This window comes from Gallus gallus, chromosome 2, assembly GCF_016699485.2.
Source record: "Gallus gallus isolate bGalGal1 chromosome 2, bGalGal1.mat.broiler.GRCg7b, whole genome shotgun sequence".
NCBI classification, from domain to species: Eukaryota; Metazoa; Chordata; class Aves; order Galliformes; family Phasianidae; genus Gallus; species Gallus gallus.
Window position 1 is genome coordinate 116223819 of NC_052533.1, and position 16990 is coordinate 116240808.

A 16990-nucleotide genomic window follows, 5' to 3' on the forward strand; every position below is an offset into this window, starting at 1 on the left:
CAAAGATCCTGACTTGGACGGTAACAGGTAAAAAAAACCCAACCAATCAACAAAACAGCCCTACAGTGTTTTGTTACATGGATGTATTTTCATCAGAAGACCTCGAAACATAAAATATCCCACACGAACTTCTGTGACTGCAACCACAATTCAAACAGAAAAGTAGGGAAAAGGACAAAGAAATTGAGGAGTATTTATCGTCTTTTTGAAGGCCAGTAAAATGGTATAACTATATATGAAACGTGTCTAAAATAAGGCAGGACGTGTTTTACAACCCTTAAACACACTACTACAGCTGCCTGACGATAAAATGGAACTATTTACAGCATGTCTATAAGAAAAGTTTTCTTCCACTGTACAGCTCCCTTCATCGAGGATGCTGAATAAAATCAAAACGCTGTTTCAAGGTAACTCTCAGTAAATACCACGATAGCTCTGACCTCAGGATTGCTGCACCTATGAACAAAGAGCTCCTCTGATCAGACAACTAGAAAGTGGTTTATTTCATAAACTGAAATGTTTCTCTCTTGCAGAGGCTTCAAACTGCTTCTCTGACAGCCCAGTAAATAACACGTGTCCGTGAGACGGAATAAATAAAAGGCAAAAACACAGCAGCAGTCCATTGCGTGAGCAAGATGGCTATGACAAGGAGACAGTGAGGTACATGAATGGTGCAGCACAGGGAAGGTTTAGACTTTCTTGGCCCTGGAGAAGCTCTTTTGAACAGAAGGAACTGTACTGACCTGGCAGCCAGCAATTCAGCACTGCTAATGCTAATTCCTAGAAGACGTACTAGGAAGAGCAGCCTGGAGAGCTTTAATGTAATTACAAAGAAGATGATACTGAGACAAGGTCTCAGCCCTCAAGTACATAAAAGTCTCTAGGCACCAAACACAGCAAGCCTAGGATAAGCACAACATTTTGGGCATAATCTTCATTTTCTACATGGTGCTGCTGGCAGCCTAGGTAGTAAACAAGAGAAGCTGGAGATTAACCTGTGTGAGCAGCTAAATGTGGCATTTTGTATTTCTGAGCCCAGGATATGACTGTATGATGCTTTAGTGCTGGATGCTATGTTTAGTATGCTATAGTGCTGGACAGCGAGACAGGAGACAAAGCCAAACAAATCTGTTTGGTACCAGAGGTAACATACCTGTTTCTCAGCAGGTAAATCAGCCCACGCACAGATTTTTACTAACACATAGTATATGTTACTTCCAAAATCATCCAATAATACGTGAAGTGCCTTTTAAGCACATTTACAGCATGACTATTATTCATTGTGGTTAGAAAGAAATGAGCATGCACAGTTAAAACGATGTCTTATAGAGCAAAAAAATCCAACAAAACAGAGAAAGTGGATAGCAATGAATAATAAAAACATAGGTGACAGTATAAAAACAAATGAAAGAATGAATGAATGAAATAGCTGTCAGCAGAATTAGAGAAAATACAGTCATTCTGAAAATCACCAGTTACAAAAAAAAAAAAGTTTAGCACGACGTAGGTAAATTGCTAAGTAAAGATTCCAAGCTGTAAAATAATATAGCTGTAGAACAGGCAAAAAATCTTTTAATTGTTAATGTATGAGTGTTTATTTATTCCTGTCACTCTAAGAAGAAAACGCGAAGCAGCACAGCAAGCATTCCTGGAGAGAAAAAAGTAGCGCCTCGTGGTCCAGAAGTGGCCTCCCAGCTGCCAGCTGACCACATCTGACCTAGATGAAACATAAAAACATTTGCTAGCAGACTGCAGATGACACAGTGCTGGGGTGGTAAATCAGGAGGAAAACAGGTTAACGTTACAGAATGAGCCAATCTACTTCTGTTAAACGGCCTTAATCTGACAAATGCAATTGAGCGTAGACAAAAGGAAGGGAATACACATTTGGGAACAAAGGATGCAGGTTTTGTTCCTGCCGCACCTAGCAGATCCATATGACATGGGTATCATGCTGTGGGTTTCAGTACGAGCTCTCTGGTGTGACACTGTCACAGACAGAGGCAAGGCAATCCCTCTCTGCACTGGAAGAGAAATTACAAGCAAAATTTGACTCCAGACAGCTTTTGTGAAATCACCACGGACAGTTACTGTGCGTGCCTCTAGAAAGATAATGGAGTTTAAAGTATGTTCACAACAGGGACTGCAGGGCTGAAAAATAAGCAATGAGATGAATAAAGAAATTCAACCTATTTGGTTTACTGGAAGTAAGATAAATGCTATCTTGAAACAAGATCTAGTAGTCTAACAGGAAGGAAAAGCAGCGCAGCAACTGTGCCAGTGGAAACAGCCTCCTGCATGGAAGTCTTTGAGATAAAACCAGATCTCCTTCCATAACGTTCAATTTCTTAGTTCAGGTTCTTGGGGAAAATTATGGAGCACGTGCATGTTAATAAATCAGAGCGCGCTGCCACCTTCAAATCTCACCTCCTTTTTTAACTGTTGTTTTACTACATTAAAAATGTTAAAGAGTACGCGTTTGGGAACTAGTAATAATAATTTCAAAGTCTGCTATAGTTGGACTTAACAACTGGAAATATCAGAGAAGGTGACAGATTCGGCAGTATCAGAGTTACTTCAGGTCACCAGTAGGCAGCAGCTGTAAAAGACAAATGTGATCCGGGGCTATATCTGTCAGGGTACTCTGAGAGAAATGGGGAAGAACTACTGTTCTGCACGTGGCACTGGTGTGTAGGAGATACTGATTCAAACAGGTGCGGAAAAAGAAAAGGAATGTGAAGACTACAAGAAGAGACAGAAACAGCCTGGCTTGTTTAACTAAGCAGAAAAAAAAACCCCACCCAAAAACATAGAAAAACAACCATATAAACACAAAACAACATGAAAACAACAACAAAAATGTGTCGATAAAAACAGAAAGAGAAAAAAGAAGACCATTTAAGCTAAAGGGCAATATTAGAGAAGTAAATAGCCTGCTGCCAAATATAGGCTGGAAAAAAAGACAATTATTAACAAGCAAATGATATGGGCAGCTTTAAACTGTAATTTAATTATCTCAGAAAAAAAATGTTTGCAATTTTGTCGACCATAGCAGTAGAAACTACCAGAAGACATAAGTGGTATGCCTGCCAACATTGCTAAGGAAGTCTGTAATTTGAAATCTGCACATTAAACAAACCAAAGTTCAGTTCTGAAACAAGCATATGAACCCGTTAAGAGGACTTGGTTGTCAAATATTTTTAATATACCACGTGCATTTAATGATGAGCCTACAAATGGAAATGTTACTTTCCTTCTATCAGATGCCCTAACTAGTAGTCCCAAATGAAAACAAGTGTGTAAACCTCTTCTTGGCAGAAAAGAACAGGTCACTTACTGGTTTAGCCATCTGTTTTATATGCACCACATTACAAGAAGTGTGGATTTGGAGCTTACAAAGTTGCCAGCATGATAATTGTTGCAGTTGACCGACTGTGCTCTGGTACTACAAAGAAGTAGAAGCATTACCCACTTTGCCCATGCGAGCATATTTCATTCTTACCTTCCTGCCATTCAGCCTTAGCTTCGAGGGCTGAGCACAGACACAGGCCCAGCCACTGTGCTGTGGCAACTTACCTAGTGAGAACAGGAGCTAGACTGGCACACATTTTCCACAGTACTACTGAAAGTCACAGAAAATCCTCTAGCTGTCATCTCAAGTCCTTAAATTCTCACCTGCTCAGGACCCATGGAGGACAACCCTGATGTAGGCACAGAGGTCGCTGAGGTCATGCTGATCTGCCCTGTCATCTGGTTCATGTTGTTCATACCACTTGTGTTGGTTGCCATGGATACATTGATGTTCATGTTATTATTGTACATGCTGGTGCTTGCTTGCTGCCCAAAATGTGGTGGGGACTGTTGTGAAAACATGCTATAGCAAGGAATGGAAAAAGCAATGTGTCAGAATGCTGAAGCCACTACGAAACTGCTCTCTTTTTAATATATTTTAAGCTAGAATTTGTACATATTGCTGTTTATCCCAACCTCAAAAAAAAAAAAAAAAAAAAAAAGTCTAGTTTTCAGCTGCATTAGTGTCTAAGGAATAGATCTTCAAAACATAAGTTCCCATGTCTGTGCACAAAAACGCATGCCTTTGCGTGTGGAACTATGGCAGAGTACAAATCTGTTATGTGTATGCAATAATGGCCAACCAGCTGCTGAAATTTGTCTTCACATATCATAAATATATTCAGGAAAGCAATTTTTGGAGGGAAAGGAAAACATCTTTTTTTTTCCCCTCCATCGTTAGCAAAGCATAGGACTGTTGAATCAGTATTGGGTTTGATCTAATAAGCTTTCTTTTAGCAGCAGAGGCTATTCACACATATGTATACCAGATTTGCACACACAATTATGGCAAGTGGGCTCACAAATATAGACATGCAGTTGTGCAGAAATTTATTTACTAAATCTTAGCGTCAGAAAAATGTGGCACTGTAAGAAACAACAGAACGTCTGAGACAACTGCCCTTTATGCTCTTGTAAGGATATATCTGAACAGCATTAATTGTAACTGTGAAAGACTTCGTCTCAGATTTTACTCAAAGCCAAGTGCTTTCTGGATGGTATCTCCCTTCTTGCTGTGTCAAAAGTCACGTGAGAGGGCTTTTATATTTCCTAAAGACACTCCATTATTTACACATCAGTCTTGAAACATATTCCAGCAGTCAATGAAGGAATTACTGCTGAAGACGTGTCTGTTTGGAGGATCTGCATTAGACTGAAGCACTGCAGGAGGACTGCTGCATGTCAGGTGGCACACAGCAGCCACCTCCACATCAACAGCTGACTTTCACCCTCCAGATGAAGAAATCTTTTCAGGGTTAGTGCTCAATCTTGCACCGGGGTACTCCATTATGCTATTGCCACCCACTGCCCATTGAGAGACTTTCTTTACAGAGCCCTTTGTGGAATGCAGCTGCATTCCAGGCGCAGGACCAAAGTCCAAAAGTCCCGCAATTCTCTTCCTCCTATTCCATCTTTTTTCAGGCCACCTAACCCCATTTTTAAGTTGTTATCTGGATGGCTGAAAGAGTACACTACAGATCATTGTGAATACTCAGTGGCTTGTGTAAAAACATTTGACATGTCTCCACTGTAGAGCTGCAGTTTAGCAAGCCAGCCATTAGTCTGCCCCTGTTGCAGTTTCAGCAGAAGCCCTGGCAGCCGGAGCTCTGTCTCCTGCAGATGCTTCAGGAAAACAATGAGGGAGAGGTACAGACAAGGATCAGGATGAGAGATAAATCAGTTGCTTTAAGGGGAACTTGGATCGGCCTCATCGCTGAAACACTGTTCTTCTGGGTTTATTCAATATATATAAACAAGCAGGAAAAAGATTTGTTGTTGAGCTGGGATAATAAAAGCAGCCTGAGAGCTTTGGGATGAGGAGACCACGGTGCTAGAGACCTGTGAGCACTCCAGCCTCAATTGACAGAGGTCAGTTACACGACAACCTGACAGATCTTCCTCTCTTCCACTGAAAAGCACACATCATTGCCATCCGGAAACTCCCTGCTGCCTACACAATGTGTTCAACACCCAACCCATTTAACGAGGACAGGCTGATTGTAATAGAGTTGCACTGACTGGGCATGGGCCTCAATTGGAAAGGTGACTGCATGCATGAGGCATGCTACAATGCTCTCAGAGAATGATAGCTGATCCCAAATATGTGCAAGTACTGGATTGAACCTGGTCGCACTCCAGCGTTTGAAGTGGGAGGTGATATCCAGTCACCATAATTCCAGAGCAGTATAGAATGCATAGGCTACGGCTCAGCTGATCCAGCCATGTGGAAAGCACTGTGGGAGCACAACATCAAAATCATATGCAGAAGAAATGCATCCACACAAACGTTAGGAGCTGGAGCTCACTGTGCAGCACAGTTGCTTCTTAAGAACACAGTTTTTTTTATCAGTTATCAGAGACGAAGCAATGCATTGTATGGATGCACATCTTTTAGCTATGCACTCACTTTGCCTTGTATGAAGACAGTATTTAAACCAATCTGTCAAGCCAACTTGAAAACAAATTTCTTTGAGGACAGACCATTAGCAGCAAACAAATCCATTTAAACAACCCCATAAATAAGTGTGGACCATAAATTACCCCATTATGCTGCGTGCTCATTTTTGTTTTGTTCTGGATTTACCTGTTTCCACCCATATTCCCTTGTGCCCACCCATTCATCTCTGTAGAGGACTGATAGGCAGGATTAGCCTGAGTCTGCTGAATCATGGGGCTTTGTGTATGAGCCAGTCTTGGGGACATCAGTGGACTCTGAGGAGTGGTGGCCCCTGTGAAGCCTGGATCAGGCTGCTGACTAATTCCTAAAAAAAGAAGAAGAGAAAATTAGCCAATGTACAGTCAGTGTTAAAAAAAACCAAGAGCTCAAACCTGCAGTTATGCCTTTGCATTTATGTCACCTGGAACCTATAACCTTGCATCTTTAACGTAGGACCGAGATTTAAAGCAAGATGCCATCAACTCAATACTACACATATAACTTCAGAAACTGTTTTGCTTAAGTATGTTGGCTTCTTGTGTGTCCCATCCACACAAGCACTCTTCCCACAAGAGACCACAAACAAAAACACTGCTAAGTGAATTCTTTGCAGAAACTGCACTCAAACAAATAAACCATTTGTTCTGCACACAAACCCACTTTTGTGAAAGAAGTTCCGCACTACCCATTTACTGCACAACTTTTAAACATTTGTTTATAATTTTTAAGTTTTCCTAAAGCTCCTAGAGCCTTAGCATCTTGATGTCTCTGTCCACACAAAACTAGACAATGCCATTTTGGGAAAGCATTCAATGATTTTGTAAAATGAAAAAAATAGCTAGATGAAGAAAGCAACTTAGGCTGTAAAATGCCAGTTATGTGCAGAAATTTGTTTTCAATCAAGACATTTTAGTCTTAAGTTCTCGTAGAACAGCATACTCAATAGAAACAAGGCACTCACTGTTGGCATATGACTCAGGTGGTATGAAATCGATTGCTATATTCACTGTCTGCATGACAACTTTGTATCTGAGTTTGTGTTATAAAAGGAGAATATCCTAATGTCTCTTCATTTTCATAAAGCAATTACAAACATGCAGAGGGAAAGCACAGCTATGATCTAGAAGATGGTCTGAAGTATAACAAACCAGTAGGAATAGACAGCAAATTTAAAATTGAGTGGAAATAATTTGTTTTGATTTTATCAAAAGAACTTCAAATTATTTCCTGTAACTTTTACTCTCACTTAGTTGTAATGTAACTTTTACAACTTTTTACAATTCTACTACTTACACAAAGCTGAATACAGCTTTGTCAAGCATACAGACAAAATGATATTAGCTATCATATTACACACAGGTTGAAGGATGGAGACAGAAATGCCCTATCTGAAACTAATTTTTATTACTTACACTCAATAGCTAGTTGTTAATTTTACATTATACAAAGGATTGGAAAGGTTTGGAAAGAATCTGTTGGGTATTAAAGCAATATTTCATTACAAAAATGTAAAAAACTCCCAACAGATATAAAAATGACCTTAAAGATCACTTACAGCTTTGGTTCTGACTATTTCATGTGGCTTGCTGACATAAAGTCACATTCTTTGCTTGAGCTTTTACTGGATGAATCGATTTGTTTAGTCAAAATTCAGAGGTTATCAAGCTAATACATATACTTCCACACGTGCGTGTGTGCATAAGCATACACTCATGTATCTATGCACATAAACAATCACACAGATTGCACCTCTGCTATTGCTCAGGGAAAGAGTAGAGCTCAGGGTGGTATTTGAGCTAGAAGAGTGGCAAATACCATGTTACATTTGAGGACGCCTGGGAGGCCCAAACCTCTACGCCTCCCTGGGGAGCTGGGCAAGGAAGGGGTGTGGGATGGGATACTGGGGAGACAGTGGGGATAATGGAGTGCTGAAATTACAGAGTAAGGACAGGTAGGACCAGTACCGTAGTTTGGAGGAAATGGGAACTGCTGTGCGTTCGCCTGTGGGATCCGTGGGTTGCTCATGGTTGCTGGTATGCCCCCGGTAGCAACCATGCTGGGGGTCATGCTCAAGCCCTGCCCTCGCATCATCAGTGTCCGCTGCTGCACCTGCTGCTGCTGCTGCTGCATCTGCCGCTGCCGCAGGTGCTGACTCAGGATCTCCCGTTGCCTCTGTGCCAGCATCTGTGCATTGATGGGGCCCTGTAGGAAAAGCACCGCTACCTGTTAATAACCCCTACAAAGGCAACACCGCTGGAGCAATCAGGGAGACCCCAGCTCTTTCTTCCTCCCCACCACACACCTAACATTAAACGGGGGAAAATCACCTAGCTAATGCTTCTGCTGGGAAAGATTTCCAACAGCGCAAGCGTCATCAACGGAAATAATAACGGCATTTAATGCTGCAGCAATTTCTAATTGCAAAGAGAGCTCATTGAAAAAAAACGCAGCTTTACGAAATAAGAAGCCTGGTTAAAAAATGCAGTCATAGCTACTTCTAGTAAATAACCATCCCGCTTGGGTAAATATGGGTCTCTCAGAGATAAAACAACAGAGAAATACCAGTAAAACAGTAAAATTCCATTATTAGTATTCAACCTTAAACATCTGTGGTGTTAACAATACTGTAGCTAAGACTAATTTTATCAGGAAATGGGAAAGTACAGGGGTCTTTTTTAAAGTACTGTTTTTCTCACCTGTGTTGGCACCCCAGGCCTCAATGACAGGTTCATATTGGAGACACTGCTGATCTGATTTATCAGCGGCTGCCGGTTCTAAAGGTAAAAATAGTTCTTAGTAGGATAAAAAGAAAAGGGAAATTTTATATATATATTGTTCTCAATCGGTAGGCTTGAGGGTTTGAGGACCTAGTTGTACAGATGCCAGCAGAAACCAGTTTTCCTGCTCAAGTCCTGTTATTCACAGACTTTATGAATGACAACACTAACACTGTCTTCACAGTTCCAATCTTGTTTGAGTTTCAGACTGGACTCGGATTTGGTGTCAACTTGGATGTTGACACCAAATCAGACTCTATCTTGATGTTTAAGGGCAGGAACGAACGATCTTTCTTTCTCCACTGAAGTGGGATCAACATATCTTTTAAATAACGCTACAAACTTATACATACAAACCAGCACCACTTTGCCAACTAACCCATGTCCCTCAGTGCCACATCTACATGGTTCTTGAACAACTCCAGAGATGGTGACTCCACCACCTCCCTGGGTAGCCTGTGCCAGTGCCTCACCACTCTTTCTGAGATGAAGTTTTTCCCAGTATCCAACCTGAGTCAAGATATAACAAAAAGAAACAGACCTATGCAAGAAAAGACTCCACTGTGGCCTTGCTCAAGGAATTAGCAAGCCCCAGGCTTAAATACTGGGCACAATCTCGTGCAATATTATAGAAAGGATAAGGGAAAGCTGCAAGAAAAGATCAAAAACTGAGAACGTGAAAGGTGCTGTTCCAGAAAACCTCATTATGGCTTTAGGCTAGAAGTGAAACGAAACTCTTCTAAGCATACAAGCAGGGCACCCTGAGCGGGCCGACGCAGCGAGCTTCGTGCCATACCTGCTGTGCCTGGAGACGGTGCTGCAGCTGGAGCCGCAGCTGGTTGGGTTGGCTCTGGATGATGCTGGCGGGCCGTAGGCCAGGCCGGGGCTGCATGCGCAGGGCGGCGTAGCCGGGGCGCTGCCCCATGGCGTGGAAGCTGGGGTCCTGCATGGGCGCGTAGCTGCCCTGAGCCATCTGAGCCTGAGCCGTGTACTGCTGGGAGAAAACCTGAGCCTTCTGCTCCAACAGCATGCTCGAGTCCTGGCCGGAGAAAGTCTCTGGGTCCACAGCCTGGCTCTGCAGAAACATGGGGATGACATAAGCAGTTGGTGGGACTTGGTTTCCACACGATTGTCTGAGACTAATACCACCTGCAAGAACACCCTTCCAGCATCTGAACACTTTTACACAGGAAATTATGTAAAACTTTTTTTTTTCTTTGTATTATTATTGCATTTCTTTTTGTCTTATAAAACAAATACAACTGCATTTTGGTGTTACAACACATGTTCATGAAGACAAATTCCGCCCTTCTTTTCTCTTCTGTTTTTAAAACAACGACTTGCAGTCTTTGTCATGTTTTTAGCATAATAACTTTATCATTATGTTAATGAATGAAAGCTTGAAATGATGGATTTTGTAATAAAATCTGTAAATAAAGTGATGGCAGGATATTTTTGCCATTGAATCAGAGACAAATTCAAAGACATTACTAATGAATAAGGATGAGAAAGTAGATTTTGATCAGTATCTTTAGACAGAATAACAACTTGAAATAAAGATGTCTAAAACTACTACTGAAGCTAATGGGAATAAAGTGCCTTATTCTTTCAAACTGATTACCCATTAGCATAAAAAGCAAACACAGCCCTAAACTCTATTCTAGATAATATTTGCTCTTGCCAGAATAATTTCATAGCTTATTCCACACTGTCCTTGGAAATCGAGTTAATCTAAATTTCACTGCCCTCATGAAATAAAGATTTTAAGCTTTTCTAAGACGTGTGATGGATGTTTAAAAGATAACATATTCTAAACTGTGACGGTTGTGTTATGTATAAAAGTCTTCAACCATTTTCACTGAGATATTAATTAAACACAAATATATTTAAGACTGAGTTTGAAATAAAACATCATGGTGGTATTCCAAAAGCGATATAACATTGCATAGAGATTTCACAATGCAAAACTGAAGTTCACCAATAAATGACACTTCACCGAGTTCTGTGTTGCACCAAGTTAATGTGGGGAATGGTTTTCACATGTCCAAAGCAAGATTTCATCAGTCCTATTTCACAGTTACAGATAGTGCATGGATGTGGAGAGATAAAAGTAGTATCTCTAAAACACAGAGATAGTTACAAGTTATCACCAGGCTGCTAATGAACTCTAGGAAGTGAAATGGGTGTTCTAGCCTTGTCTGAGAATATGAAATCATTATAGAGGCACATATGGCTGTTTCAGAAATACAGTTTTGATGTCAGAATCATCAAGTACCAGCTTTTCTTCAAAAGCTGTTTTGTTTTGGTTTTCTTTTTTATACATATTTTTGCACTTATATAGGACTGAAATGGATCAGAACCAAATGAAAGCTAGCAAAAGGAACGGTGGGAAAAAAAGTACATAGAACAACTTAATGTGGCATGTTCCTAATTAAAAATAATAAATATATACTTCTAAGTGCTTGGAATGAAATTATTTGCTTCACAGTGAAGAATGCCTATCCTTTATCTCACATTAATTAACTAAAGAAAAAAAAAAACAACAAACAGGTGAAATGATAGTTTTGCCTATCCAAAAGCTTGATGTTAGTGTAATACAAAGGTCTTAATCCTGCTCCTCTGATCTTAGGTCTACATAACTTTTTCTACTTCTTCCCTTTGTCCTATTTCTGGCCATGATCGTACCTTTCTCCCATCCAGAGTTGTTCCTCTGACCACCAGATAAGTAAAAGCCTTTAATTTTTCAGTTTGGGTCCATTTAGCTGTATAAAGCAAACGGGCACAGCAAACATCAGAAGAACTGGACAAGGGTGGCATGGGAGATGTGGGAATTATAAAGCTGGGGCTGAAGCAAGCTTTTCAGGTGACAGCGAGCTCTTAGACCACCTTCCACTAAAATACACAAGTTCATCTTAGCTTGTAAGAAGTAATTCCCTTCTGCAACACACATTTCACCTCCACCACAGTATCTATCCTTTAACCACACTACCTACTGTACGTAATGCAGATACCTGGCTAACGAGTTCCGGTATTCCCAGAGCTCTGTCGATTTCTTCTAAGCCATCAAAATTTCTTAGTGCCATATAAAGCTGATCCAGGAGAGCACCTTCATCACTTGGTGATTCAGATGAAGGATGATTACACAAGAGATCATCTGGTGAGCTGCCAAACGATTGCCTGCGAAAACATGAATACTGCATTGGTAAACAGCTGCTGAAAGCTGAGAAATAGTATCAGAGGATTAGGAGTCAAACTGAACAAACAAGTGGAGACAGAGATTACTTTAATAGCTGTCAATTTTGTCTAGAAACCTATTCTGGATGAAAGTTCGGCCTCCCAAAGAAATAGCTAAATAGCGTGATTAATGCCTGTCAAGACCCTTCAAGTGCTGCGTATCCAACAAGCAAGTACAGCGAGTGCACCCGACTGCTGATTTCCTACTACAGAGAGAAGCATATCAGCAGAGAGGCATAGAAGTCAGTATAGAACACAGTCGCTGAACACGGAAAGCTAAATAAATTTATTTTCAGGTAACTGTAACCTTGAATTTCAGATATTTCATTAAGTTTACAGTCACAAGTAGAGAAAAAATTCATTTCCATAGTTACTCTTAATGGCTTTTCTATCACACTAAGCAAATTGAAGAGTCATAGAGGGGTCCAAAGATTGCCTGAATTTGTACAAACTGAGGAGCTGGAAGAGCTGGCCAGAAGCAGGAAGAAAAGGACGTTCACCTTTTTGTTTGCAGTAAAACACTGTAATAACTCAGCACATCCCATGAAATTGCACACTTGGGCACCAGTTTATGTACTTGGCTATATGCCTCAAAAGAGCACCAGCAAGAATGTGGATACCTCCAAGCTGATGTGGCCCTACAAATCCTACCTACCTCACCCCTGGATTTGTATGCAAAGCACACATGCACTTACAAAGACAGAATAAACGTTTATTCCCAACCCAAAGGAGGAAACTTACGGAGAAATAAACTAAATCTGAAATTACACCTTAGCAGCAGACAAATGACATGTTTTTGCTTTGCACTATTCACACACTGTAGGGTTTCTACATCACACACAATGCTGCAAGATTACAACAGCAAATATTAAGAGAAAAGTATTCTGTGAGTAAGGGCAACTACTGTGAGCACAGCATGGTAGAATCCCACCCCAGATAATAACATAAAACAAAAGGTGTCATATATGGAGAGAGAGAAAAGCACTATATCAGAAGCCTTTTTGCATGCTTGTTTGGCAAAACAAACAAAAAAGAAGACCATGCTTGTGTAGCTAAGTTTCCATAATGAGATATATCACAGAATTATAGAATGGCCCGGGTTGAAAAGGACCACAATGATTGTCTAGTTTCAACCCCCTGCTATGTGCAGGGTTGCCAACCACCAGACCAGGCTGCCCAGAGCCACATCCAGCCTGGCCTTGAATGTCTCCGGGGATGGGGCATCCACAACCTCCTTGGACAACCTGTTCCAGTGTGTCACCACCCTCTGAGTGAAAAACTTCCTCCTAATATCTAGCCTAAACCTCCCCTGTCTCAGTTTAAAACCATTCCTCCTTGTCCTATCACTGTCCACCCTCGTAAACAGCCATTCCCTCTCCTGTTTATATGCTCCCTTCAAGTACTGGAAAGCCACAATGAGGTCTCCCTGGAGCCTTCTCCAAACTAAACAAGCCCAGTTCCCTCAATCTTTCCTCACAGGAGAGGTGCTCCAGCCCTCTGATCATCTTAGTGGCCCTCCTCTGGACCCACTCCAAGAGCTCCACATCCTTCCTGTACTGGGGGCCCGAGGCCTGGGCGCAGTACTCCAAATGAGGCCCCACAAGAGCTGAGTAGAAGGGGACAATCACCTCCCTCTCCCTGCTGGCCACCCCTTTTTTAATGCAGCCCAGAACACAGTTGGCCTTCCAGGCTGCAAGTGCACACTGCTGGCTCATGTCCAGCTTCATGTCCACCAGGACCCCCAAGTCCTTCTCTGCAGGGCTACTCTCAAGGAGATCTTCCCCCAGTTTGTATAAATACCTGGGATTGCCCTGACCCAAGTGCAGCACCCTGAATCTCATCAGGTTTTCACGGGCCCACTTCTCCAGCCTGTCCAGGTTCCTCTGGATGGCTTCCCTTCCTTCCAACGTATCGACTGCACCACTCAGCTTGGTGTCACCTGTAAACTTGCTGAGGGTGCACTCGATGCCATCGTCGATGTCACTGATGAAGATATCGAAGAGCACCGGTCCCAAGACCGACCCCTGAGGGATACCACTTGCGACCGGCCTCCACCCTGACACAGACCCATTGATCACAACCCTTTGGCTGTGTCCAGCCAGCCAACTCCTAATCCATCAAACAGTCCATTCTTCAAATCCACACCTCTCCAATTTAGAGAGAAGGATGTGGTGAGGGGCCACGTCAAAGGCTTTGCTTTTAATGTATATGGTTGCCATGAAGGTCTAATCTCTACGTCAAAGCTGAGTAGAAGGGAAGAGATGCATCATTGGGCTATACACCTAAAAACGCCCTGAAGGACAGTAAACAGAAAAACTAAATGTGTACCTATATGACCTATCTTTAACACACTGCAAAAGCATCAATCATTCCTACATCCAGAAAAGTTTCTACAACTCTCCAGATAACATTATAAATCAGCAAAGACAAGAGATACACAGAAAAAAAACCTTCCAATTAAATTGCTTGCAAACTTTCAAGTTGACTTATAAATATGAGCTGGAAAAACAATCAATCCTAGCAAAAAAACCTCACCCCAATTGTAAATGGGCACGAATATATATGGTAAGAAAAAGTTTAAAACATTTGCTAAGTTCTTCACATTAATCAGTAATTACTTTTTTTCCAACTTCTCTTATATACCCGGATGACAGTGTTTAACTTCTGTCTCAAGAAATTATTTTTACTCACATTTTGACTTTGTAAAGAGATACATGATTTAATAGTCATGCAAACAATCAGATCATAAAAATGAAAATCCCAGGGCTTCATATAAAACGAAGTGACAGCACCAAACAATTCATCACTTCTGTTCTGGTGTAGATCATCAAAATATGATTACTTTCAGATGCAATGCGAAAGGATTTTTTTTTTCACCATCTCTAGCTAAGACAAAACTGGAGAATTATCTCCCTGGCTTGCTGACCAAAGTCTGGGCCACTGTATTTTACATTACGGTATCATTTATAAAGTGGTAAGTTATGTCAACAGTACTTTTGGTGTAAGTGCATCCGATGAGGGGAAGAATTAGCACTAGGATGCATTTTGAAAAATGTGAAAAAGTAGAAAAGTAGCAGAGAATGTGTCACAATGTTAAATTTACGTATAATAGTGTAGGACACCCTTTCGGAATGGAAATTAAGATAACGCAGTCAGAAGATTCAACTTTGTTCACACACTTTTTTTTTTTCCAACTGCTTCCTCTTCATTTCCTTCTCAGTACTCCTCTCATCTGCGACTGGATATGATATTCTTACTTACACAGTTCTAAATATCTCAATGTTTTTCCTTTGTCTGTCCATTTTGCATCACTTATATAGTCCACGCCTCTCTAATTTAAGCTGTAAGCTTTTGGGGGAAGACATACAGGTCTTTTTAAGCAAGTGTAAATTGCTTCTCATAGTTATGACATTATTTTAAAGGCATAATAACAAACAGCTATTTTACACGAGAGTTAAAATAAGCTGTGATCCAATGCTCGTTTTGGTTACCTGAGGAGAAGGTAACCTCAGGGTGAGGCAGCCTCCCTTTCACTTCATCTTTCTTCCCTTTCAGAGGATTTAGATAAATTAAAAAGGAACAAACGAAAGATGACAAAGTCCTGCACTACTAAAAACACTGCTCCAACATGGGAAAAGACAGCCATGCTGTAAATACAAAGGCTTTGTTATTTAAAGTGGCATTTTTCCCACTTTTGCTTTTAAGTATTTTCCTTGTATGAGTCCTGCACCAAAAGTAATGGTTCCCATTTTATTATGTTGGCCCACAGGGTCAGAGATGGATGCTGGTGATATGGCAACAGAGGCAGAACCTTCCCACCCACATTCCGTTACATGTTGTTGCCATGTGGCAGATGGAAGCAGAGGGACAGTCTGACACAGTGGTATCTGACATGGAAGCGTGTATGAAGCAATGATGTGGAATTGAATTCCTTCACCATATGGGAAAAAATGGCACCCACTGACACTTACTGATGCTTGCTGAATGTTTCAGGAGACCAAACAGTGGATGTGAGCACAGTGAGGCGGTGGGTGGTGTGTTTCAGCCGTGGTAACAGCTACAGTGGTCACTTCTACTGGTGTGAAAGTAATTTTCGGAGTGATCCATTATTATTAACAGTATTATGCACCATTAACCAGAACATGGCTAAAACTAGACAGAATTATGCTCATATTCATATTTGAGAAATGAAATTGATGCAACTACCTGCAGCACTGGCAGCATTTTCTGTGATACAGAACTCATAATTCCTCCAAGCCATTAAATGGCAAAGAAAGCATTTGCAAGTGTTACTGCACCATGCATACATTTTATGAGCATAAAACACTACAAGCATTACACTGATTTACCTGTGGTGATATTTTACACAGGACGCTGTTTCCATGAGGCATAAACAACTCTGGCCTGTTAAATCTCTCCATGCTTTGATGTGTCACTAAGACTCACCTGTTCTGACCACCAAATGTTGCCTGGTCTATAGGCAAGATGCTGTCTGGCCATGGTGCAGTCTGATTTGGAGGAGCCTGCTGTTGGCTATACTGAGGTCCTCCTATGTTCATCTCCAATTCGGATGGCCCTAATCAAGGAAAAATAACCACACACATTTTTCTACTTTCATGATAATCTCTTTCATTGAATCATCAATGTTGCAGTAAAAGCACTACAAGCATTAAGACTCTAGTAACACTACATTTCGAAGCATCATTACTTCTTGTTAAACATCACTTTTAAAATCTGAGCAAATGATGTAAGAACTGTGACAGGGTTCACAACCATAAAACAGCAAATACGACATCACGGATGTAAAATATTAGCAAGAAAAGTATTTAAAAAGGTAGCATACAAAGTCAGCATCATAAGAGCAGTGTAGTTGCTCTGGAATTGGCCAAGTACAATGACAATGTTCACAGCACATCCTCTTTAAAAATAGTTTTAAAATTTCTCATCCGCTTTCTTAGGAAATCCATACCAT

The 16990-nt window shown here is 41.1% G+C and overlaps 1 protein-coding gene across 14 annotated transcripts in view; it reads right to left on the bottom strand.

Moving 5' to 3' along the window:
- Positions 1 to 16990, bottom strand: part of NCOA2 (nuclear receptor coactivator 2) — a 192466-nt gene that overhangs the window by 9590 nt on the left and 165886 nt on the right. For 13 of the 14 annotated variants that reach the window (XM_025147995.3, XM_015282896.4, XM_046928529.1 and 10 more), the window contains 7 exons: positions 16465 to 16594; positions 11796 to 11961; positions 9581 to 9859; positions 8704 to 8781; positions 7972 to 8209; positions 6155 to 6332; positions 3676 to 3874 (listed from right to left, as the gene is read on the bottom strand). In XM_025147995.3, the coding sequence (XP_025003763.2) occupies positions 3676 to 3874; positions 6155 to 6332; positions 7972 to 8209; positions 8704 to 8781; positions 9581 to 9859; positions 11796 to 11961; positions 16465 to 16594 (1268 nt within the window). The remainder of the gene's footprint in view (positions 1 to 3675; positions 3875 to 6154; positions 6333 to 7971; positions 8210 to 8703; positions 8782 to 9580; positions 9860 to 11795; positions 11962 to 16464; positions 16595 to 16990) is intronic. The other variant, XR_005856145.2, reaches the window with a different exon arrangement.